The sequence below is a fragment of the Vitis vinifera genome, chromosome 4 (genome assembly GCF_030704535.1).
Source record: "Vitis vinifera cultivar Pinot Noir 40024 chromosome 4, ASM3070453v1".
NCBI classification, from domain to species: Eukaryota; Viridiplantae; Streptophyta; class Magnoliopsida; order Vitales; family Vitaceae; genus Vitis; species Vitis vinifera.
In genome coordinates, this window is record NC_081808.1 from 19,325,857 (window position 1) to 19,352,250 (window position 26,394).

At 34.7% G+C, this 26,394-nt stretch overlaps 4 protein-coding genes across 6 annotated transcripts in view; 2 read left to right on the top strand and 2 right to left on the bottom strand.

Annotated features, from left to right (window-relative positions):
- The window catches only part of LOC100258205 (G-box-binding factor 1), a 32,071-nt gene extending 31,813 nt beyond the window's left edge, over positions 1-258 (top strand). Inside the window, exon 13 of the mRNA XM_019219470.2 lies at positions 1-258. The gene's annotated coding sequence lies outside the window, so the exon portion shown is untranslated.
- On the bottom strand, positions 38-12,321 carry LOC104879140 (HVA22-like protein k). Of its 3 annotated transcripts, none has more exons than XM_010650877.3 (8): positions 11,902-12,321; positions 10,804-10,865; positions 9,946-10,043; positions 4,622-4,673; positions 1,809-1,872; positions 725-820; positions 507-579; positions 38-416 (listed from the first exon to the last, which is right to left on the bottom strand). In XM_010650877.3, exons 1-8 carry the CDS (start codon positions 11,932-11,934, stop codon positions 307-309), a joined length of 588 nt encoding a protein of 195 aa, XP_010649179.1. In that variant the 5' UTR covers positions 11,935-12,321; the 3' UTR covers positions 38-306. The 3 variants fall into 3 exon arrangements, with proteins under 3 accessions (XP_010649179.1, XP_010649180.1, XP_010649178.1); XM_010650878.3 differs by having other exon boundaries at positions 507-615; positions 9,946-10,051; positions 11,902-12,296; XM_010650876.3 differs by having other exon boundaries at positions 507-615; positions 11,902-12,293.
- A 1,108-nt stretch (positions 12,322-13,429) lies between these two features.
- Positions 13,430-15,507, bottom strand: LOC100251313 (scarecrow-like protein 15). The gene has a single exon (XM_002268409.5). It carries the CDS (start codon positions 15,330-15,332, stop codon positions 13,716-13,718), a length of 1,617 nt encoding a protein of 538 aa, XP_002268445.1. The 5' UTR covers positions 15,333-15,507; the 3' UTR covers positions 13,430-13,715.
- A 4,439-nt stretch (positions 15,508-19,946) lies between these two features.
- On the top strand, positions 19,947-22,618 carry LOC100256465 (vicilin-like seed storage protein At2g18540). The gene is made up of 5 exons (XM_010650875.3): positions 19,947-20,282; positions 20,458-20,642; positions 20,734-20,817; positions 20,906-21,211; positions 21,373-22,618. Exons 1-5 carry the CDS (start codon positions 19,994-19,996, stop codon positions 22,348-22,350), a joined length of 1,842 nt encoding a protein of 613 aa, XP_010649177.1. The 5' UTR covers positions 19,947-19,993; the 3' UTR covers positions 22,351-22,618.
- Positions 22,619-26,394: the final 3,776 nt, after the last annotated feature.

A 26,394-nucleotide genomic window follows, 5' to 3' on the forward strand; every position in this document is an offset into this window, starting at 1 on the left:
GTAATCGCCTGAAGGATCTTCCAAATGGATCAAGAAATCGGGTAATGGAGCCTTTCGCCTTTTGCTGGGGAGGGGAAGGCATTTGTTGCATAAAACAAGCTTCAAACTATTAAAGAGATACAACATTTTTCTCTTTCTTGTTTCACTCTTCCTAGAGAGTGATTTAGTTAGTTATGTAACAAATAACTACCTGGTTATATTATAAACAAAAATAAAAGGAAAAAAAATGGAATATACACGTAACGAACTTATCAAACAGAGAGCAGGAAAGGCTTGCAAAGCATGTATATTAACAGGAAAGGAGTGTCAATCATCAAGGTCTGACCCAGAATCTGAAATTATTCTTCTCTGCCCTTCAACCACATTCTGCGATTGTGGTTGAACCGAGGTAACTTCACCCCTTAATATTTGGTTCGCTGGTCCAGAAACAAGACACTAAGTTTCATTTGACAGCAGGAAGGAAACTAGCGAATTGAAAAAGGCAGTGAGGATGTAATCTTTCTTGCCTGATGCCATAATAGTTGTGAATAGAGTCCTGGCAGCCTGGATTTCTGCTTGGTGTGAACTCATGAGCTTCACCTGTAGATCAAGGAAACCAATAGACCGTTCTGAATTCTGCATTCTAGAGATGACTAAGCAGCAATAATGAGTACCCAATGTCAACACAGGTTATTCTGCCCAGCATACTGGTGGTAAATGATCAAAGGATGATCAAAGGACTTGCCATTTCACCATATGCAGAGCCCACAACTTGATCAATTCTGGCTTGATGCCTCAAGAAGAACGGACGCAGGTAGCACATATATAAATGCCTTGCACCCTGATTCAAAGCAAGCAGTTCAATATCAACTATCAGGTTATCAGTTTATTGCTCATCTGAATCGCAGCATAAAATGTGCAGGTCCACCGCATGTAAAAATCATAATATATGACCAATGATTTTCCATCTTGGCTGGATGCATCACAGGAAGTTGAATCATCGCCAAAGAAAGGTTAAATAAAAAAATTTAAACAGTTTCATCTCAGGGATTTTCAATATTATCACAAACACCGAGAGGAATTGCAGTTTCAAAAGCAGGTTAAGTAAAAAAAATAAAAATAAAAATTCAACAGTGTCATCTCAAGGATTTTTCAGAATCATCACAATTGCAGTTTCAAAAGCCACAGGAAAACAAAACCAACAATTCCCATGTTAGTTAAAACACAATGGACTAATTTCAAATTTGATACAATGAAATGATCTCAATTTTTCAATACCATAAAACATCCATATTTGCCTCTACTGATGACACACGGATTATTATTTTTTCAAGAGTGTCCTATAGATCTCAAATTCAGCATTATTACCAGGTAAAAAATTCAATTTAAAAAAAAAAGGAAGAGGAAGAAAAGAATCCTTTTGATTGGAAAATAATAAGCATATCGGAAGGCTGTTAGGAAAACTCCGAACACTGCGTATGGAGCAAAATGTCCATTGACATAGGAACTTGCTTTTGTTTTTCTTGAAGACTATTGATTTAAATTTTAAATCAACAGCACTGAATCTCAAATATGGAGATGTGAACTCGGTACAAAATATTTCACCAATATACATATTTGGTTTTATCCAACAAACCTCGGATATTGGCTAAGCAACTTTAACATGAGATGATAAATAATCAACATAAATGAAAAAGAATAGTATAAAATGAGATATGAAATGAGGAAAGACACATAATACACAAGTCAAAACCATTAATGATATGCATCCTTTTCCCCCCAGTTCTCTCCATATACGGAAAGAAAAAAAACCAATAGTTTAAACTTACACCAGAAGATGGAAATTGAAGCCAAACAAGAAATGCAAACTTGAGATGATAGTACAGTGGAGACCTGTACAGAAAAACAAGCAGCACAGGATCTATCAAGCTTGCATTCAACAATTTCTCCACAAAAAGTAGTAATTGAATCACAAAGGACGATAAGGAAAAGGAACTAATTGAAGAAATGCATGTTCAGAAAAAGAAAAAAAATGCAGGCGTGGACGATAAACAAATTAACTTCATTATGGACTGATTTTACACTAGAAAGCAACACAGCTAAATTTAGGGGTGAAGGCAGAGATTTAATCAAGAGGGAGCACCCTCCAGTAGTAATAAAAGGACAGAAGTATATATAAAACCTTAAATTCTAATTATAATGTTTATATTTGTTAGAAAATGTCTGAAATTCCTAATTAGATGGAAATGAGCTTGTAAAGACTATAGGAGGTACATAGAAATGTCAAGAATGGGAGACACCCAGTGGAATGAGGGGCTCATAATTCAGGGTATATCAGTATATGGCAACTGACACTGAAACTGCATCTCTAAATGAAATGGATAAAAAGTAGCATTAGGGCTTCCTGCCTCACTCGCTGATAAATACAAAAAGTAGGGAAACATGGGATGTTTCAAGAACTCAATAGTTATATTTGGTTTGTGTCCTCTGTAATATTCTTTGTGGTATAATGGAATGATTTTCTCTCATCCATGGATGTAAGCATGATTAACCAAACCACGTCACAACCTCATGAACCTTTATGTGGATTATTTATGTTTGTGTTCTTGAACTAACATTGTTTACTCTAAAACTTTCGCTGACACAGCATATTGGTATTATAGCTAAGAATGAAGATTTCTAGAAGAGCCAAAAAAAAAAAAGCACACAAGATAATGACAAAAGGAATTTTAGTTGAAAGGAGGAAGTCAATTGCTCTCTCATTAGGATGTGATACAAAAAATGTGTATCATGAAGAGATGGAAGATTGATTTAATGGAATTTTATCCAAAGTAGAGATTGTTGGAAAATGTCTTAAATTCCTAATTAGTATAGATTTCTTTTTTGTAAAAAATATTTCTTAAGTTGATATGTTATTGTTATATTATATCTATAAGGAAAATTATTAGGAATATCCTTATAAATGTCATGAGAAAAAAAAAAAGTTATGAGATAGAAATGGGTTTATAAAGACTATATGAGGTGCATAAAGATGTAAGGAATAATAGAAGACACCCGCTAGAACAAGGGACTCATAGTTTAGGGTGTTGATACAACGAGCAAGGAAACATGAGATGTTTTAGGAGCCTAATAGTTTTATCCGGTTTTGTCATTTATAATATTCCCTATGATATAATGGAATAATTCTCTCATCCATGGATATAGGCAGGATTGGTCGAACCACGTTAAAACCACCTTTGTGTGGATTATTTATCTTTGTACTCTGGAACTAACATTGTTTGCATTAAAGCTCCCATTGGTACAACATTATTCATCTAGTGATGTTTATTCAATTGCATAATAGATTTTTAAAAAATATATATATTCAGAAATTTTAGAATTAGTTTGAGGACGAATATAAAGCTCTTGTCATCATCACATTTGCACTTCCTACATGCTTTGAGATGTTGGTTTTCATTTTAATAATTGTGGACTCTTTGGGGAACTACTTTTATCCAATAATACTTCTTTTTTTCCAATTTCTTTTGTCTTCCAAAAGACAAAAGGAAGTGGTATGGGTTGTATTTGAGTGAGATACATCCAAGCAACTGAACTATTATAAGTAATCTACAAACAAATAGAAGTTGCTAAATAAAATCTTGCACAGTTGTAGAGGATTATGCCTGTGTTTTATCCAAGTACATGATAAAAAATGCTAATTGCTACTCAACCTTCTCTATGGGGTGGGGGGAAGGCACTTGGGCCTCAGCTGGCTCCACCAGTGCAACTAATTTATGGAAAACATACAAACACTGTCTTCTCCCCTACCATTCATGTTCAGAGAGAGAGAGAGAGAGAGAGAGAGAGAGATTTTATTACCTTTTTCACATATATTTGTGTGTATATTTATAGACATACAAAGTAGATTTCAGGCCCATCTGATGGCACTATAACTTGTTCCACAATCTAACCATGGCAAGTTGCCAGTTCATCTTACACATTTTTCTTAATAGGCCAGTAGAAGTTGTTATCATCCCTTCTATTGAGGGTCAATAGGAGAAGCCTATGGTAAATAGGGAAACATCTCAATAGGATAAAACCGGAATTACATTTAATGGCAAGGGAAATTAATTTATGATAATGCCAGACAGCTTTTAGTCATTTCCTTAATGGTTAACTGGTGAATGGGCAAAGGGATGCACAAGGAGATGAAACATGTGGAAAGAAACAGATGTAAATAAGAAAATGGGGAACATAAAAAACTGCTTATTATTCTGAGCATTGTCAGACTCGTTTCTGTTAATCAGACTGATTAATGTTAGATGAAGTATTTATTATAAAGTTTCTGGATTACCTTCAAAATAACATCCATAAAAAATCAAGGGGCATTCCTAAAATAAAATTGTGTTTGGAGTAAAAGGCCTACTTCCCTTGATACTTTTATGAGTTTCTTTTATTCTTTTTGATAGGCAAACTTTTATGAGTTATATAATAACAAAATTTTCCCAATGAGATGAGTACATAATGTTCATCATAAAAGACCCAATACAAATATAAAAACAATAGTTTAACCCTTCTATAATGGGGTTCAAGGAAGCATAATCTGTCATGTGTAACCAAAGATGTTTGTCCAAAGTCACAACACTGGGGTTCAGAACTGTACCAAGATATAAGTTTGTCAGCAAACACTTCCACTAAGCTGAAAGATCCATAAGCTGTAAATATTGGAAGGGGTCAAATTAGCAGTACAAAGTCCAAACATCATCAGTTGCATTATAAAGTTCAAATGTGATGTAAAATTCCATCAAACATGACAATAATGCCATTTGGAGTAAGAAAGCATTATACCATATCTCTAATCAAGGTAAAACTGCATATACCATATCTTACACTCCCCTCCATACAATAAGTAAATAAATAATATATATACACACACATAGGATTAACAATAATGTCATTTCAGTAACATTATATGGTATCGTGCAACCCCTCCATGAAAAGAATTAAAAATACATGTGTGTTGTGTGCACATGCATGCAATTCCATCAATCATTAAAAAATAATGTTATTTCAGTGAGAAAACTTATACCATATCTTTGAACAAGAAAGAAAGGAAGAAACTTATGCAATATGGAACATCCCCCCTCTTTAATAAATAAATAAATAAAAATATTTATGTAATATCAACAATAAAGCCATTTGAGAAACAAAAGTTTATACTATATCATTGATCAAGTGGGATAAGTTTAGACCATATCTTGCATCCTCCTCCATTAAAAAATAAAAAAAATAAAAAAATAAAAAAATATGCAAATGTGTGTGTACTGTAAACTCCAAGGTGATGTAAAATTCCATCCAAAATTAAAAACAATGGCATTCAAGTAACAAAACCTTGTATGTTAGCCCAAAGGTTGGGTAATCCAGGTTTCGATGATAAAAAGCAAGGTTAAGGTACTAATGGGTTTTTAGTTAAGTGCATAGCTACTCATGATTGCAACTATTTATATCAACAAATCAAGCATGCTAACATCTCCAAGAAGCTAGTTAAGGCTTAGCTCAATTCAACAAAGAGAGACATCATGTAAGACAACTGTGAAGACTCAAGTGAAGACCTAGTTAGAGTATAATTTTTATTTATTTTTTGTATGTAACCTCGGTGAAGATGCAACTAATGAGAATGATAAAGACCTTATATAAGTGATAGTGGACCACTTTGAACCTCATTTTTCAAAGAAAATAACTTCAAAGTTTTTAAGAGGTTAAGAGACTAAACCAAGACCTTTCGAACTTGAAAATTAGTCTTAAATTGGTTTAAGTCCTTAAAAGGTGAATTCATATTTTAAAAAACTTCAGAGCATCAAAAGTTCCCAAAATGAATACTAAAAGTTGCAAATGCATTGCCATAGCATCTGGTTGACCTATTGATCAACATATTGCCCTTTCCTCGCTGAAAATTGAAAAATCATGAAAAAATTGTTAGCATCTGCCAAGAGGTTGATCAAGTTGTTGACCTATTGTGCAAATGGTTCACCTATTGATCAATCTGTTCAATGGATTTGCTCATCAATGGGCAGCTGCAATGCATTTAATGCTTGAACAACTAGTCAAGTGGTCAATTTATTGATTGACCTCATCTAAGGAACATGTGCCTAATGGCTAGTTTGACCCCAAATGATATATGAATGATGCCTTAGACACATTTAAAGCCAATAAAATATTTGCATATCATTCATACTTCATTGAATACCCTTTTTAAAGACTTTTAGAGACCTCCAAGCTTGAACTTGCCATATCTCATTAAAGCACTTCTCTTTAGCCATAAATTGCTTACCTACTCTTGAGAGAGTTTTTATTATATTCATTACCATTTGTATTACTGTGAGGTTGTGCATAAGGTTTGTGTATAACACCTTGAAGTTTGTGAAGGTGCATTAAAACATAAAGAATCCAAATGTAAAGAAGGACAAGAAGAGTCTTGGTTGAGAAGACTCTTTTAATCAATCAAAGCTTGTGGAAGACCTAAGAGGCCACAAACATGGCCGATTGTGCCAACCATGTTAACAATAGTTGTTTACATCTTATCTATTCTTTATTTCTTTAAATTCAACACTTGGCATTATTTAGCATTTATTTTCACATCTATAGCTTGCAAATTTATATAAAATTTAAAAAGAGACCATCACCCAATTCAAACCCCCTACTCTGATTACCTACATTGCCACATTATACACAAGAAAAAAGGATTACACCATAAATACGAACCCCCCACCCCTTCCATATATATATATATATAATGTTAACAATGATGTCATTCAAGTAACAAATCCTACAAGGGGAAATTTTCTTATACGACCATGTTGTACACCTACTACTGTAAGGAAAAAAAAAAATGTGTCCATGCACATGAAAGCACCAACTTCCGCATAATCCTTTCATGCTTCATAGCATGGTGAAAGATAACAAGATAAGCATCAGGCATGTACAACTGAAGATTTGAAGCCAAAACGCAACAAACCATCCAATGTCCAATATTCATTTTGCCTCCAAGGAATGCTCAAGTAACAAGATGAATAAAATTACAAGACCTGGCATCAAAGAAGCTATGGGACCTTTTGTTAACAGCAATGAAAATGGCTCTTCACAAATTCACATTTTATGAAAATGAAAAAACGCAACAGTTAAAGTGTTTGCCTTTTTTAGAAGGCAAAAAAAATCATATTCTAACATTTTCTATATATAATCCCCATTTTGAGGACATGTTTTCAAAAGTTGTTTTTGTAAACATGCTAACAAACATGTTATTATGTCATTTCAATGTTTTATGCTTTGAACAATGCAAAACAGTTTTCATCTATTTTTTCTTTGGATAAGCAAATGAATATCCTAAAAGCACTAACAAAAAAAGGGACACACCTAGGACACAAGAAGTATACATCTAAAAGCAAAACAAGAAACAACCAACAACCACAACCGCATTCTAATTACTTAGACGACAACTACTCAAGGAAGTCTATCAAGGAGGGGGGAATCAACTTAAACATCATCTTGAAGAAACCCTCGAGACTATAAGTACAGGTTAAAAATAAAGGAATCCTTAAGAGATAGGTTGAGCGTTGTAGCCCTTCAAAGGTTCTGTGATTACATTTCTGCTAGCTTGTGCAAAACAGGCAAAGGAGGAGGTGCTCTCCAAGCCTTTCTTCTCTTTTTGCCTATAAAACTCTCATGCCAACTCATTAGCAATTTTTTAAACCGAAGAAAAGAGAACAACCCCCTTGCTTTCCCACAATGGATGAGTAGATGACTTGTCAATTCTTTTGAAAACTCCCAAGTCCTTCTATTTCTTTCTTTTGGAGTCCTTCAAACTTCAAGCTGCTTGAATTCTCATGATTAGGCTTCTCATGCAAAAGTATAATATTTGCTTAGCCTCCTCATTGTCCAGACTACTGTTGGTTTCAGTTTCCACCATTCCTATTGAGGGATTGTGGCTTCCCATACAACTTCCAGCATATCTCCTTTATATGTCTTGGTTTCTTGCCATGAGTACATTAGAGGTTATTCTCATTACTTGCCTACTTGGTAACCTCTCCTCTACTAGAATTTGTGCTAGAGATGAGACTGCTTTGAGAGCACAAAACAGCAAGGACAGACCCTTCACTTGCTAAAGTGTCCACATTATACTCCTCCTTTCTTCAATCCTTATGATTGAGAATACCTCATTCAAAGATGTCAATGATTCCTTCCTAAGAACTTGAACACATACTTGATCATATGCCATGTTAAGTCTAACCAATAATTCAAATATCCGCTCTCTTTCAATAAACATAAGAAACATAGCAGCATCCTCCCTATACTTCATTTCAAGATTTTGATAATGGTCAAATTCAAACTACAACCCTTACAATGGCACTATAGTACTCAATTATAGATAAAGTATCTTATTTTGTAGAGTGAACTTGACCTTTATCTCATAAATCTAAACTGCGTCTTTGACTTTAGAATAGATTTGTTTTACCACCTTCCAGATTTCCTTTATCATGGTTAGGAACATTCACATTCCACTCATTTCAGGTTGTATCATGTTCCACAGCCAGAACATGATCATGGAGTTATCCTCATCCCAAGCAACAAACTTGGCATCATCTTCAACTTGGTGTTAGTCCAATCAAATGGTTGAGCTTGCCTGTTTCCGTCAGGTGCGTACATGTTGAGACCAGACTAAATACTTTCAGCCATTAAGTCTGAACAAGGGATGAAGATTTTGATATTCATTTATTAGTGGTTGAGTGCTTGAGGTCGAATTTTCCGAGATTTCCAACATAGTAACAACAAAATAGAAACAAATCAATGGTAAAGAAGGCTGTTGAGAAACCAAAAATGGTGATAGCAATGCAGGTAGCTAAAGGCATAGAATAGCAACAATGAAAGACATTGGAAATCGGTGGTAACAAAGACCACCAGGAAAAAATTAGAAGAAAACTTAAAGACCTTGAACAAGCCCTAATACCATGTGGAAAAGAATAATTTTTGTTTATTCCATTTCTAATAAAATGATACATCATTTATAGTGTACAATCCAACAAAAATAATGTGACTAAGTGCTTGTTTGGATACACTTTCTGTTTTCTATTTTTAAAAATAGAAATTAGTATAGTAATTTCTTTATAAAATATAGTTACCCTTATATAAAAAGTATGAACTAACTTTATATCTTTAAAAATTACTTAAAATTTTTTAAATTTAATACCTCAAATTTCTTAAACAGTTTTTAAAAGTCGTTATCTTGTTTAAGTCTCAAAGAGTACTTTCATTTTATATAGAAATTACTATCATTTTTTGTTTTTAAAAAAACAAAAAGCAAGAAGTGTATCCAAACAAAACCCAAATTACACAAATTCAAAAAGTAGACTAATTCCTAGAAAACCTCTACCCCAAAAATAAAAAATAAAAAATATATATATATGGATATACAATCTCGAAAATCAGGAATTATGTAACTATACAATCCTAAAAATCAGAGGATTAATTCCCTAGCATGTCCCATCAAATCTCAAAAATTAAGGAGTTAATACCCTATCTTCAATTAGATTCACAACACTTCTCCTATTACATGCCTCAAACCTTGTCCTCGCCTTAAAAACTCCTCACAAGCCAACACCATAACCTTTCCTCCCAACCCGAAAGCACCATCTCTAGCTTTTCCCTGAACTTTCCTACCATGACCTTTCCAAAAGGGATATCCCTCCTCAAAAAAATTTTCATTTTACTACCTAATAAACCCTATGACTCAAGAATGGATTTCCTTATAATGAACTAACCTCCTAGATTGCTTGAACAATAGAAAAAATGTGAAGTCTAAATTATTGTAAAAAAGCGACTTCATATAGATTTTACATAAAATGTAAAATATAAATTTTCATTTACAATAAAAGAATTAATTATTTAGTGTCACCAATTAAAAATAAAATAAAATCTAATGCCTCCACAAACCTGCCCAATATAAAAGCCACCTTTGTTCCTCATTTTGATCTTTCCTCTCGATAGCCTTGAATGTAGAGTACACAGGCAAAACAATACCCACAGAACAGCTGCAGAACTAAACAATGAAAATTACATATATAACCAAATAATGGTGTTATGCTGCTATTTCTTAGTGGATAAAGTGCAAATACAATCTTTTATTTTACAATCAAGGCTATTGCAAAATCCAAAGAAGTTTGAAACTTTCTATTACATAACCGTTTCAACTAGTATTTAGGTGTTTCTACTTGAGCTGTACGAGATAAAATTCTCATATACGGTTCTCAGAGGGGGCACCCCCTTGGTTTACCTATCTCAATAAAGTTAATGATTGGTTCTTCAGGCAATTGCAGATGATATAACTAGTAAATATGTTCCTTCTCATGTCAACATATTTTACTATCTAGGAGGAACTACACTTGTTTTTTAGGACAAGTAGCTACGGGATTTGCTATGAATTTTTACTATTGTGTGATGATTACTGAGGCTTTTGCTTATGTTCAATACATAATGACTAAAGAGAACTTCGGTTGGTTAATCCAATCAATTCATCGATGGTCAGCAAGTATGATAGTCCTAATGATGATCCTTTACGTATTTCATGTATATCTCACCGGTGGATTTAAAAAACCTCATGAATTGACTTAGGTTACAGGGGGTGTGGTTCTGGCTGTATTGACCACATCTTTTGGTGTAACCAGTTATTCTTTACCTAGAAACCAAATTGGTTATTTAGCAGTAAAAATTGCAACAAGGCTATTGCAAAATCCTAATAAAAAAACTAGTAATAGTTAATGTGATTAAAAAAAATATCAATCCAAAGCTCACCATGCTGTTCGAATTACAATATTGTTAGAACCAAGTGGGCAAAGGAGCAATCGCAACCCAACCTGCACCAGATGAATTAGGTTTTCAATTTCAAAATCTTTCGCACTTTTAATTGACATGACAAATTCCATTCAAACACAAAAAGAATGACTCAAGCACTCCATCTGAGTTCTAAATCAATTCAGACAATGATCTTATTACCTCCACAATCTGCATTATACGTTTTAATTAGAACATTGACGCCATTTAATAATATTTAACTTTCTTCTCAACAAATTAAGCAATCACATTATCATCCTCGACACATAAATTTCTTCATTTCCAATTTCCAGACTTCAACAAACAGAATAAGCCCGTGCAACTTCCACTCTAGCTCAATAAGCCTAATCACTTTTTCACAAATTTTGGTGCAAGGCACAAACAAAAACACATACTATCCAGCATTAAAGCTGTCATTGTTACCGCGTAGAGGAAAAGGGCTTCTTGGGTATTAAATGGGATAGCTGAGGATAACCATTTTGAGGGAATCCCAGTACATTCCACATGTTTCCATCTACAAAACTGTCTTAGATTTTTTGTTTTTTCTATTTTTTCCTTCTTTTTTTTCCTTCACATTTTATAAATTTTATTTCTAAGATCAACTTAGTTCCATTTATTCATATATATTGTGAAAAGAAAATTTAAAAAAAGAAATGTTGCATTTTTTGAGATCTACTGGAATCTCTTTTTATGCTTATTATATCTATAGACAGAAAACAACTTCTTCTCAAAAGCAACTAGCTCCTCAGTCTCCATTTTTTTATCCAAAAGCAGACAAAGTCAGCAGTTCTACACAAGTTTGTTCCATGAGTTTCCACACCCATACAGTCTCTTTTTGCCTGAAACCTTATCTTCATTGTTTCCATACTTGGAGTGAAGAAACAAATTTGAATTTGGCATCATTAGTTTATAATCGAATCGCATAGCAAATAAATAATCATAAAAAAACGCCTAATTAAAAAAAAAATGAAATCGGATGATCAAAAAAATGAAACCCTAACCGACAAGCATGAAAAGAAAGGTAGGCATGGGAAGGGAAGATTAAAGATTATTCCTGACCTCCCTCGCGACGGTGGATCCCAGAAGAGCCATTTCAAGAATGTGCTCTGATGATTGGACCAAACACTAACGTTTTCGTTCCTATCATCAGACACAGGTGAGGGTAGAACGACGTCGTATTGGTGATGATGCTCCTCCACCTCGGAAAAGATTCAGGGGAGGGAACGATGGAGAGAGAGCGTGTGGAAGCGCTATTATTGGAAAATTCTGTGGTCCTCGGTCGCTCTCTGTCAAATCACTTCACTCTCTGCATACGCCCTACACCCTACTTTCTCACGCCATTCGAAAATTGAGACCTCCGATTCATTGGGCGATGCCGTCTGCCACAGGTCTAATTTAACTCCTGTTCGCAAAGTGGCTTGGTTGATGGTTCACAGCTGAATTAGAAAATGGGCACCATGTCACCACTTGAAGAGCTTTTTTTTATTGTTAAAATTTAATTTTTAATGAATTTTATATTCAAAGTTTGAGGATAGAATATTTTCCACACGGCCATAAGATGAGTTTTAAGAAATAAATAAATATTTTTTATTAAATATTTATAATTTCTGAAGTAATATTAATAAACAAGATCATATAGCTATGAGCAATATTCGTGTAACATAAATAGTTATGTCAAGTTTCGTTTTTTTGTTATATTAACATGTGAACAAATATATAATGGCACATGTGTTGTCGTCACATTGCATATTGACAAGTGATAACAAATGTATTGTTGCACATGTGTTATGTCAACAAAGAAATAAGCTTGAATGAAGTAAAATGATATGATTAAGTGAATTATTGTCTCTAGTTTAAAAACATACATCATTTGTTCTTCATCGATGTTTTGTTAGATAATGAATATAAGCCATTGATTTTAGGGTAAAGTTGTCACAAACCATGTAATAGTGATACAATATCACAATTAATATGCTACATGTTCCTTATGAAGTGATTTGACGTGGGGTAAGGTTTTATGTAGGTTATAATTATGAAATGACGTTAGATTGTATAAAATGTTCATTCTATCACACTTAATGCATTACCCAGTTCCTCTATACACGGGTCATGTAAACATGTTATAATTATGAAGTGATATCGCAACCAATGCATTACTTGTTACTTATGAAGTTGGGAGTAAGGTTTTACATATAATGCCATACTATGATGATAATACAGAAGATTCATTCAATCACAATTAATTTTCTTATGGAATTGATTGATGTATGAGAGTCATGCAACATATGAGGGTCGTGCAATGTATGGGGGAGTCAGCATTAAGACCATCGGTACTCGTTCATCCTCGATCATCTTTCCTTAGGCCACCATGTACATGTCTTGATGATATTGTAGTCTCCCTTTAGCATCTCTTAAAGTGGGATGATTGGTTTTAAGTTATTATCATTTGTATTTTTATACTAAAATTGAGTTACAAGCACTTAAGAAAATGGTCACATGAGCCTTTTTTTTTTTTTTTTTTTTTGCCTCTCTAATTTATACTTTGACAACAACAACCAATGGATGTTCTTATTGTCTACAATAAAAATAAGTTGCAACCAATTACTTCCATGCATTTTCAAAAACAAAAAGACAGAGATGACAGATAGCTCGACCAGTAGGGTTGACCAGGAGTGGTCTAATCTCTGGAGCTAGTTAGTTTAGAAACCAGACATGGTTGAAGAGGACAGGGAGTTCTAATCCAAATAGACACCGACTTACAAACTACCATACATAAAAACAAAAAAACCCGGTCGCCCTGCATATGTTATATGTTTTTTTAGTCCCACCCTAAGCCACTTCCCCACTACTACCACCGCCAGTGCCGCAAATGGTCACAACCACCTCCATGCTGACGTGGCCACCAATGGTTTCCCGTGCCAGCAAAGCAACATCTCAGCCTGCCGCTTTGCCACGTGGAAGCCCCTTACCTGTGACTTCCCTAGTAGGCACTCTGCTTGAGACTCCGCGAACTGGCTCCACTGCACCTGCCCCAACCCCGCGCCGGAAAACAGCTCCCTCCACGCCGTCACCCGCCGTCCCACATCTCCCACAGCCGCAAATATCTTCGGCTGAATCAGGGACATCTCAATCTTACGAACCCAATCACCGCCGGCGCCAGCGCCACCAGCGTCCAATGATTCCAGCATCGCTGTGTAGAATTCAAGGCCGTTGATGAAATTCCGGTTAAACGACGTCGCTCCGCTATCGGTCCACCCTTCGCCGTCTACAAACACGACAACTTGTGGGGAAATCCGCCGGAGATCGCAGAAAAATCCGGCGATATTATTGGTGGTACCGAGACGTCGGAATATCGCCGGCGATATGTTAACAGCAGTCTTTTCTCCGTCGATGAACTTGACCGCTTTGAATGATAGAACCTCGAAAGTAGGAATCAACACGAACTCAATACGGAATTCTATTTTGAGCTCTTGAGCGAACTGAAACAAATTCTCTTTGATCAATCTGCTCTCAACTGCGTACTCTTCGGGCACGACAGCGGTGATTCGAAGAACAGGAGGATTGACTTTGCAAGCCTCTGACCTGTCCGCAATCTCTTTCATGAAAGAGGCATACTGACCTCCGAGTCCGATGTCGAAATCTATGATATGAATGAAGAGTGATCCATCGACAGCTTCGAGGAGTGCTTGGCTGGCGGTGAAGTTGGAGAACATAGCGATAGGAGAGATCATGGAGAAGGCCTTGTACGCTTTTATTGTCTGAACAATCTCCGATGCCGACGAATGAGACTTCCGGTTGGAGCCCGTTAGGAGAGAGTGGAGAGCTTCTTTGAAGTAGAAGGCAGCTCTCTGGAGTGGTTTTCCCACCGGAGCTCGCAACCGTTGATTGAGCCGCGCCAATATCGCCTGAGCGAGCTGTGAGTTGTTGGATCCAAAGCACTCGGCTGCTCGAATAAGCTCCTCCACAAACTCGGAGCCAACGTTCCAGTGGAAAGAGTTGAGATTGAAGTTGTGGTTTTGATTGGAAGAAATTTCAGAGAGAGTAAAATCGAAAGGAAGAAGCTGAGTATGATAGATGGGTTGGGAAGGTGGGAGGTCAGGGAGAGGGAGGTGTGGGAATTGAGGGTCGCAGGGACCCAACTGAGGAACACTCCCGAAGACAGGGGCAGAGTCATCACGCAATACGAAATCCCACACGGTAGGATCCCAATCATCCAAATTATGCATCCCATGGTCTTCCCACTGAAAACCAGGCTCCTCCGACAGTGGCAACGACACGTCGGAGACGGCAGTAATTCCTGGAAACGTGGCCGCCTTATCCGCCACAGGGCTAGGGCTGCGGCGAAGGTCGAGAACAGAGGTAGGCTCGTAGCACACGTTGATAGTATCAGTAGCAGGGCTCCGAAAAGCGGTATTCCGGGTGGTATTGTTACAAGAAAGCGGTTTAGGGTTTGGAGAATGGTTGTTTTGGGCTGGAACTGGGACTTTCATCGCTAAGGGGAAAGCGAGAAAGAGAAAGAAAAATAAGAGAGGCAAAGAGCCGATGGAAAGCTCTCACTGCTACTCCTTTTTTGGGTCTCAAACTCCCGATGGAAGAGGGGGAATGAAGGGGGAGGGGAGAGGGGCCCTTTTAGGGGATTATAATTGCCTCCTTTTTATCTTTGCGTGCGTGCATGTGGGTATGGCGTATGGGAGTATGTCATGGGATGCTGAGGAGGAATGTCATGTCCAATTGCCCAATTGCCCATCCTCACATCACACTCCACCCTCCCACTGCCTGCACACATCACACGGCTGATCTCTTCGAAGCTTCTCCCTCACGTAACTTTTTAATTAAATAACTTTATTTAAGAAGCAGTTTTCCCTGTTTATCCTTTCTCGAGTCAGGTTCTTGAAAAATACCGAAAAAAACGAAAGAAAAAAAAAATTAACTTTTTTTAGTTTTATCAAAAATAAAAAATAATTATGATTAAAATTAATTAAAAATTTATATATATATTTCAAATTTATATATAAAAAAAATTAAGAAAAATAATTAATAATTTATATATATATTTTTTTCTTTCTTTCCATTATTTTTTTACTTAAAATTTTTAGAGTCACACATGATAAAATTTCTTAAATTGTGATTTAAAATATTATAAAAAAATTAAAAATATTTTAAATTATTCTAAAAATAACTTAATTTTAGAATAAGTTTTTAAAAATTTATTTTTATCATCAATTTATCAAATTTATTTTCTTAAAAAATTGTTTCTAATATTAAAAAACAATTTAAAATGATGTTTTGCAAAATAAAAATTTTATTTACGATTTTGAAATATTTTTAACCTATTTAGTGAAAATCCTGAAAAGTAACTTTAAAATGTTATTTGAAATAAGCATATTTTTTATTTTTAAAAAGAAAATTTGGTTTTGGTGGATAAAAAACTCTTTTTCGAAACCGTTAACAAAGAGAGCGTAAAATTTACAAAACATGGATAACAAGGTTCATTACACCACCATGAGTTAGGGTTGAGTTGCAATCATTAGGAATGGACAAAAACTAATCCATAAAGACTTAAAAAGACAAACAAGTCAAATGTGGGCGTTAAAGCTCCACATACCACATACACCTCTCCACCTGGGTCCCTCTAAAGTCTTAAAACAGAACCAAATACGAACGCCACCGCCCTACTTTTTCTTCTCCCCCAAACACAATCGCACAAACTTGGCTTAAAAGAAACCCCCTTACGTCTAAACGTGCTTTTCCAAAACTCTTACTTTCAAACCCTGCTTTGCGGAAAATACGAGATTGAGATTTCCCCTGGGATAAACCCTCCCATCGTTCGATCACCCTCCAAAAGTCAAAACCCAAACGCCTCACATCCCATCCCACGGCGGAGACCGCAGACTCACCTCTGAGCTAACCTACTCCCACTGTACCACAACAACATTCCATGCACTAGAAAAAGGCGTTGAGAAAGCTGACAAAAGAATTCTTGTTGACGTAGAAGTGACCACAGGTGAGACCCACAAATTGACCAGGCTATGCACCCACCCGATCTCATTGGCGGTTCGCGGGCCCCACCGGGCGGCTTTTTGTCGGATATCCATGCATGGCATGGCATGAGTAGCTATGAAGCGAGTGCAGGCCACGCTCCCCCCTCCCCACACACACATACACGTAAAAGCAATGAAAGTGGCTGTTTGGCGGCGACGAGAGAGAAGAGAATATGTTCGCAGGGTGACAGTGCACTAGTGATCTCATCCAATAATACTGCATCACCCATCCATCCATCGATCCATTCACGTACCGCAAAGAAACTCCAATATCTTCACCTTTTCTTTTGTTTTCTTGCCCCCGCCCCACCCGGCCCCCTTCTACTTTAGATCAAAGTGTGCCACCTTCTAAAAAGAACCCATTAGGTCTTTTACGAGTAATCATCACATTCATATAGTTACGGCTTCTAAAATAATATAAACTAACGTACCACTTATGTCCTCATCAAGCTTACGTGTTTGATTTGCAATTTTTTTAAAATGCTGTTCTATATTCTATATCGGTTATTATCACTGAAAGGATCCAATGCAATAGAGTCAATGAGTAAGTTCATGTTTTTCTTCTTAAAAAAGGGGGTCTGTGAACCAACAAAGACGTCTGCCTTTCTTTAAAGTAATCCCACCAACTAATTAAACTAGTTCAGTGGGAACGGAAAACAAGAAGATTGGCGGCCTCCCTGTTGGCTGATGGATTTGGAGCATTTTTCTTGGCTTCAATTTTCAAACTTTGGAAAAAGTCGTTATTCAGTCTATTTTTGAACCACCTTTATGCTCAAAATGTAAACTATAACTATTGTGGAATGAATAGACGATGATCATCACATTTTTTATATTTGGAACTCTAAAATAAAGGATGAAAATGAAGACTTTTTTTTATTAATTTTTATGTTTTTGATGTGGGACGGATGCCTAACTCGTACTGTGCTCATTAACGTGGATATCAACAATTAAGTGAAGGTATCTGACGTTGATTGGATCTTATATGCGAGACTATCTCTACCCTTATCATGTTTGAACTATTTAACGAAAATTCGAAATTAATGAGTAAAAAATTTACTCTCATGAAAACCCAAACACATTTTTATTATAGTTTTTACTAGATCGAGCTTTGACCATTTCATTTAGAAGACATTTGACATCATAATTCGTAGGTCTATTCTAATAACCATCTTTGGGATGACCCATTTTCATACGTACTTAAGAGCGGATGTTCTTACATGCCTCCCAATAGTTCTGATTCCTCATTTTCCACATGATAGCTAGTGTAATTGGGTTGGTACACCAACGGCACCCTTGGGGTGAAGCCATGACTTGTTGAATATGGGTACATGTTCCAACTTCAGGCCCAAAACAGGCTAAAGGCCAAACTCCCAAAGGCCTTGATCCCGGTCCATAGCACACCGATACCTCCTCCTTTTCCTTCGAGTACATGATACCCAAGAAAAAAGTTACATACACTGTACCTGAAAATGTGATATGATGGATTAACTGGTTGGTATCGCCCCGTGAAACGTGATGATCCCTTGGTCTTAGTCATATCTTCTCATATATCCCACCCCATGAAAGGCATTTGGGCTAGAATCCACACCCATCTTTTACAATAATGACTCTTAAAAAGCGTCAACAATTCCTTAAAAATATATCTCTCTCTACATGTGTATTTTGAAAGGAACAACAACCAGAAACAAAACCAAATGGTTCATTGACATTATGCTTTCAAGATCTTAAAAACCAATTTTTTTTTAACTTTTGGGTTGGCTGAGAGCGTGTTTAGCGTGAAAGCAGGAGTAATAGTAGGGGAATATATGAAGTAATGTACTTAGGCATTAAGGTTCGAAAGCACACGGAAGACACGCGGTGGGGGAAGGAGGCTTGAAGCACACAAAAGAAGAAGGCAGGCAGGGGTTGAGATTCCGATATATATCATTCATGAAAAGTTGATGAGTCTTCACCCCACTCCAAAAGAAAAGGCAGGCTAGTAACAGTGGAGGTGATTTGAGTGTGGTATCTTCCATCTTCTATTTTACAAGCAACCCTACAAGGAAGGGGGGCCCTTTAAAATAAGAGGATCCACTAAGGATATTTTGGTTTTCTTATTTTTTGTTTTCCTTTGAAAATACCCTTTGATTCATTTAGTTTTCTTTTCTTTATGCGTGCATGGCCACACTCAATCACATGCACAAATAGTATTTGGTTTTGAGTAAAGGGTATTTGTATTATTTTGCAAGTGGAATTGGTGACAAGACTCGCCACCCCCATCGTCCACTTGATCATCAAAGAATTTTTTAGCATCTTGGTCACCTATGCTAGGACTTGAACAGCACTATAGATATAGAGGGTAAGAGGGACAAAAGAAAAAACTCCTGCCTTTTGTGGGTTTTTGGTTGGAGGGGAAAAACTTGAAAAAAGTGTGAGATAATCTCTAATAAACAGCCTTCCAAAACCATTGCTTTTCCTTTTTTTTCTTTTTTTTTTGGTCATAGTGCATGGATTTCATATACATTTAGTCAACTAAATTTGAACTAAAATAATGAAACATGATTCCTTTTACATGTAAAAGAAATTAAGCTAGAATTTGATTCCCTTTGAAACATAGAGTGGCAGCTAAAAGCCCAACCAGATTTCTTCAATCAATCTCTCTTTTTCTTCTTGATTTTTTCTTTGGATTGGATAAGATTAGGAGACATCATACGCAAATGCTAGGTAGGGTAGAGGGGTAAACCCAAAGAAGGAAGCCCAACTTGAATAAGGCCCAACCCAATGAAGTTGATTTGAAGTGGGTGGTCCAATACGGTGAAAGCTCGGCCTAAATAAGAGCCCAAGTTCCATGGTCACAGGCCGTTTCTGACTAGATCTCATGCCTACAGCGAGAAATCAAGATAACCACAGGCAGGAGCAAATACCACCAAAACCTTCTCAACGGTTTAGACTTTCAGAGGTAGAAGGTAGAGTCAAGCAGTAGCCACGTGTTCCACGAAACATGCACATCGCCACGTAGTACACACACGTACTCCAATAACTCCTCCTCGCCCTATATATCAACGTTTCCTCCACCCTCAACATCTCGCATCAGTCTTAATTTCTGGAAAAAAGGGAGAAAGAAAAAAAAAATGTTCAAGAGAGCTTGTGTTTCTTCACTGTCCTTGTTCCTCTTTCTTGCTTATTTCTGTCTGCATGCAAAGGGGTGGAGCGGGAATGGTGATTGGGGTGCGGGGCCTCTGTTTCCCAAAGATAAGAGGGAGACGATTGTGTCGACAGAGTATGGAGAGATCTCAGCAGCGCAAGTGAGTGATGGGACAAGGAGAGGATCCTACCATCTCCAGTTCTTCACTCTGGAGCCTAACTCCCTTTTTCTTCCAGTTCTACTCCATACGGACATGGTATTTTATGTACACACGGGTACTTCTCTCAAAACATTTTGAAGAGTCCCTTCAGTTTTCCCTTTAAATCATATTTATGGATTACTACATTTGAAGATTCATAATCATTTTGTAAGGTGCTTTTTCATTGCATGCGTGGGTGAAGGATGTGAGGATCTCCTGATATCTGGTTGTCTTTTTGGTTGTAATTTTAGGGAGTGGGAAGTTAAATTGGGCCAACGAAGAAAAGGAGAAGACGACACTGACAGCATTAAGACGGGGTGATGTGTATAGGCTGAAGCCAGGGACTGTTTTCTACTTGCAGAGCAACTTAGAATCAGAGAGGGAGAAGCTTAGAATTTATGCCATCTTTGTTAACTTAGAAGATGGCGATTTAAATGTGTGTATTTTTTCCCATTCAATTTTATATTTTGGTCCTCTGTTTCTGGGATTCTTTCGAGTAATTCCCTCTTCTTAACCCTTTGGTGTAGGAGGTATCATCAATTGGGGCATATTCTAGCATTAGCGACCTGGTCCGGGGCTTTGATAAGAAAGTTCTCCAAGCTGCTTTTGAGGTATGATTTCTCTCCACAGGGACATCCAGGGTTGTGTATTATTAAGTTCTTGGATTCTGTAACATCAATCCAAATGGGTGTTTATAAGGTCTCTGAGGAACTGATAGAAGCAATAACAAATGCAACCAAGCCACCTGCTATTGTCCATAATGTGCCAGCAAGATCAGAGAATCTGTGGGGGTGGGAAGCTCGATTCCTTAAAGCCTTTATTGGAAGCCAAGGCCACAGCATTTATGATTTGGAGAACAAAAAGAAGGCAGCCAAGACATTCAATATTCGAGATGCGGATCCAGACTTTGAGAATTGTAATGGACGGGCCTTGACGGTGACCACCAAAGACATGAAAGTATTGAAGGGTTCCAACATTGGAATTTTCATGGTGAACCTGACAAAGGTCTGTCAGAAGCCAGCAGATCTTGCTTTTTTATCATTTTCCTTGAAAAACTTGGGAGACTTTTAACAGTAAAAAGTGTTGGATGTGTCTACACTATAACTGACAGATGATGGGATATGAATTTATTGTAACACTGACATCTATTTGATTTGTTGATGAAGGGTTCAATGATGGGGCCGCACTGGAATCCATTGGCTACTGAGATAGCAGTAGTCTTAGAAGGGCAAGGGATTGTTCGGGTGGTTTGTTCTAGCAACACTACGAAATCAAGTTCAAGCAACACTACGAAATCAAGTTCCAGCAACTCTACCAAATTCAAGTGTGAAAACAGGAGTTTTAGGGTGAGGGAAGGAGATGTTTTTGTTGTCCCAAGGTTCCATCCCATGGCTCAGATGTCCTTCAATAATGGCTCCTTGGTGTTTATGGGATTCAGCACAGCCTCAAAACTGAATCATCCTCAATTCCTAGCAGGAGAAAGCTCTGTTCTCCGAACTCTTGACAGGGATGTGTTAGCTGCAGCCTTCAATGTTTCCAACACAACCATGGATCAGTTTCTGACTCCTCAGCGTGAGTCTATCATCTTAGATTGCACTAGTTGCGCTGAGGAGGAGGCAAGGATGATGGAAGAGGAAATTGAAAAGAAAAGGCAAGAGGAGGAAGCTAGGAAGGAGGAAGAAGAGAGAAAGAGGAAGGAGGAGGAAGCCAAGGAGGAGGAAGAAGAAAAAAAGAGGGAAGAGGAGGAAGCCAGGAAAAGAGAGGAAGAGGAGAAAAAGAGGGAGGAAGAGGAAGCCGAAGCCAGAAAGAGAGAGGAAGAAGAGGCAAAAGAGGAAGATAGGAGAAGGGAAGCAGCAGCAGAAAGGGAGCAAGAGGAGGCAATGAGAGAAGAAGATGAGAGACAAAAGAGGGAGAGGGAAGAGGAGAAGTATGAAAAGGAGAAAAAGAGGGAGGAAGAGGAAGGCAAAGCCAGAAAGAGAGAGGAAGAAGAGACAAAAAGGGAAGAAGATAGGAGAAGAGAAGCAGCAGCAGAAAGGGAGCAAGAAGAGGCAATGAGAGGAGAAGAAGAAAGACAAAAAAGAGAGGGGGAAGAGGTGAAGTATGAAATTGGGGGTGGTGGGGAGGGAAAAAGAGCAGAGTATTGAACACTTGGAATGTTTGACATGCCTCCTCTCACCCACCTGCCTGTACTACACAGTCATGAGGAGTGAGGGTAGCAGTCTTCCAACACCTTCCTTAGATCCTTACGTTTTATGTTTCCCTCTAATTAAGTTCCATCATCTGAGTTGGTTCAGTAGATCTTTTTCTTGAAATAGGCAGGAGATTTTTGTTTCACGTTTTGATGGTGAGATGGGAGTTTTGTGGAAATGTAAGCCCAGCTTTTAAAATAATCATAGTCGTTCATGTTGGTTCCTTCTGTATTTAGCAAATTTAGTTCAAAATCCTGATTTATATATATATATATATATTGGGTATAGGGTTATTAGACGAATTTGGTTTAAAATCGTTAGAATATTATATTGGATCTAGAATATGTAGTGAATTTTGTTTAAAATCACAGATAATATTAATTTTAAAGCTTGGAGCAACTTCAGCTTGGTTTTTTTGATATATTATTTTTTGGGAGATTATTTTTGGAAGAATTGTGTTTTCAACCAGGGTAATTGAGGTAAAGTCCTTCTATCACTCATAATTAAACCTAAAACCCAATGAAATAGTAGAAATTAAGAGGAATGATATTATCTTTAAAAAATCCCTAAAATACCCTTGACTATTAAATGAAAGAACTAACAAATCACCTCACCTTTCTCATTCTCTCTTGAACTTTTTTGTCCTTTTCTCACTTATTTAATAGTGAAACCAAGTTGAATCATTTTTCTTCATCAAATTGAATATGAAATATGGTTAAAAATTATTACTGCTAAATGCATTTTTAAAATGAATAACTTTTAAATACCTCATCAAATATTTTTTTTTTCAAACTTATATAATATATAATAAATATTTTTTAAATATGTTAAAACTTACATAATATATAATAAATATTATTCTTTATTTCAAACTTATATTATTTATCATATATATTAAATAATTTTTAAATATCTTATAAAATATTAGTATTATTTGTTTGTTCTAACTTGTAAATTATATATCATCAAATATTTTTTTTTTTTCAAATTTATAGAACATATAATAAATACTTTTTAAATACCTCATAAAATATTATTAATTTTTTTTTAACTTGCAAATTTGACACATGGTGTTTATTATTTCTCATATTATTTCAAAAATAATGTAAATACTCACATGCATATATATATAATATTAATCAAGAAGACAATATTTATAAGACTAATTTACCAACCTTCCAATAATTTTGAAAGTGTAAATAGGGTAATTGGCCAAATTAAAGTCTTCAAAATATTCAAAATTTCTCAATTCCAAAATTATCTAATTGTTCCCCACACTAATCCTAAATATTTTTGAATAAAGATTTAAATAGTCAAAACCATTAAAATAAATATTTTCTTATTAAAGCAATTTTTTCAAAGTAATAAGATAAAAAGCATGAAATCTTCAAAACTATAATTGCAACAAATATTTTTAATTTTAAAACTAATTTCATAATTTAAATTAATGATTTTAAAAAATAAAAATGTTATAAAAATAATTTTTCTTTATTTTTAATTCAATTTAAATATAATTTTTTTAATCTCTATTGATAACAATGAAATTATGTTTATAAAGACAAAATAGTAAAAATATATATTTAATTTAGTTTACTTATAATGAACAATTCAAACATGATTGATTTTAATTTTATTCCCTATGTGTTAATTTTTGTAGGGAATGTCTTAATGACATAATTTGGTAAAAAAAAAAAACAATCAATAATTGTCTTAATCTCAAATTCAAGTTGTTTAAAAATCGTACAAAACCTATTAGGAGTCTTGTACACCCTTGTACACTTTACACATTTTCCTTGTACAGTTAGTGTAATACCTTTGTACAATGACACAAATTTTATATATTTCCTAACTTATATGTCCATGTAGGTGTATTAATCATATTTTCAATGGTTTGTTTGAGAAAATGGTGAATGACTTAGGGTCAATTTTTTTTCCCCCAAATATCGTTATTGGAGAAAATATTGGAATTTTCATGTGAGAGTTAAATAAAGTGCATGACATAAGTGTATAATTCTTTAGTGACAAAGAAAATATAAAGTGGTTTAGAATCGATTGAAATCATTTACAAAGAATAATCTTGTATAATTAGTATATTTTTCTTGTATAGTTAGTGTAATACCTTTGTACAATGACACAAATTTCATATTCCTTTTAAGTTATGTATCCACATAGGAGTGTTTAACTATATTTCCAATATTTTAATTGAGAAGATGGTGGATGACTTAAGGTCAAAAAAATTTCCCCATATATCATCATTGGGAAAAGTATTGGAATTTCCATGTAAGAATTAAATAAAGTGCATGACATATGTGTACAATTCGTGAGTGATAAGAAAAATAAAAGAATGACTCATAATCGATTGTAATATTTCACAAAGGGTGGTATTGTACACCTTTGTACACTTAGTACATTTTCCTTGTACAGTTAATGTAATACAATTGTATAGTGGTGCAATAAATGAATAAATGATTTTTTTTTATATAAAAAAGTAGTAGTTCAATTTTCATTTTTAAAAATAGTTTTCATTTTTTAATTAAACGTATTTTCAAAAAGAGACAATATAGAAAATAAAAATTATTTTTTAAAAAAAACTAGAAAAATATTTTAAAACCAAACTCAAATATAATCTATATAATTTTTAACTACTTTTTTTAATTTAAAATAAGTAAATATACCTTTCAACCCTTTTATATAAGAAAAATTCAATCTTTACTATGTATTGATATAATCCACTTCTAAAATTAGGTCATATAAAAATATTTTAATTGAGTACTTAAAATAAAAACTCTTCATCCATCTTCTTTCTTTCTTTTTCTTTTTCTTATTTTAATAAATTTTCAATTAATTCAAATCATTAAAAAAAAATCCTTAGTAAACAAATTTGTAACATTTCATATAACTTATTACTAAAAGTCATGTTAAAAAAGTTATTCAAATAAAGAAAAAAGAAGATTAAAAAAAATTAAACTTTTTATTTTATAATAGTAACAAAAAAAACTTTAAAATACTTTTTAGTATAAAAGAAATTAAAATAGTGAATATATTTATTTTAAATAGTGTGTTAATCATTAAATTATTTACTTCTAAAATATAAAAGATAAAAATAAATGTAAAAGATAATTTTTATTTATTTATAATTTAAAAATAAAAAATAATGTTGATTTTTCAATTATTTATAAAAGAGTTTAAACAAATAATAAAAAATCTAAAATGGTTAAATAAGAAATAATAGTAGCATATGAAGAGTGGTAGAATAAAGACAAAAATGAGTTAAATAAGTATTTTTATCAATTACCATCTCATATTCTTGTAATCAATTAGGGTGATAGGAAGACTTTAACTAATTATCAAGTCTATATGGATTGAAAATTCAATTTTCCCATTATTTTTTTACTTTATTCCAAATTATCATTGATTTTAAAGGATATATATTGTCTTTTTGACATACTACTTTTTCACTTTATTCCAAATTATCACTTGGAAGTCCAACCAACTTTCACTTCCCAAGATTCTACCTGATTATTCTGTCCAATCAATTTGTATTATACAAGGTATGAGCAATTATTCTGTTCAATCAAATTGTATTGGTACGAGGTATGAGCAATTATTCTGTTCAATCAAATCGTATTGTACAGGGTATGAGCTTTTGAGAACCCAATCTATATCTTTATATATATTTTTTTATCATATTTTAATAAAAATATCATTATTTTTTCCTTACAAAAATAATTATTTCTTATAAAATCTATATATAAATTATTTAAAATAATTAAGGATATTTATGTCAAAAATGAATTATTATAAAAAAGGATAAATTTATAAATATGAAGATTATTATTATTATTATTTTTAATCAATTAATTCTTTCTTATATTCTATATAAATATATTTTTAAAAAGGAAAAAGTGAAAAGAAATGAAAGAAGTTTAATAGGGAATTATATTGTCCTCTTCAACTAAATATTCCTAACAAAATTCAATGTGGGAGACTACCAATGCA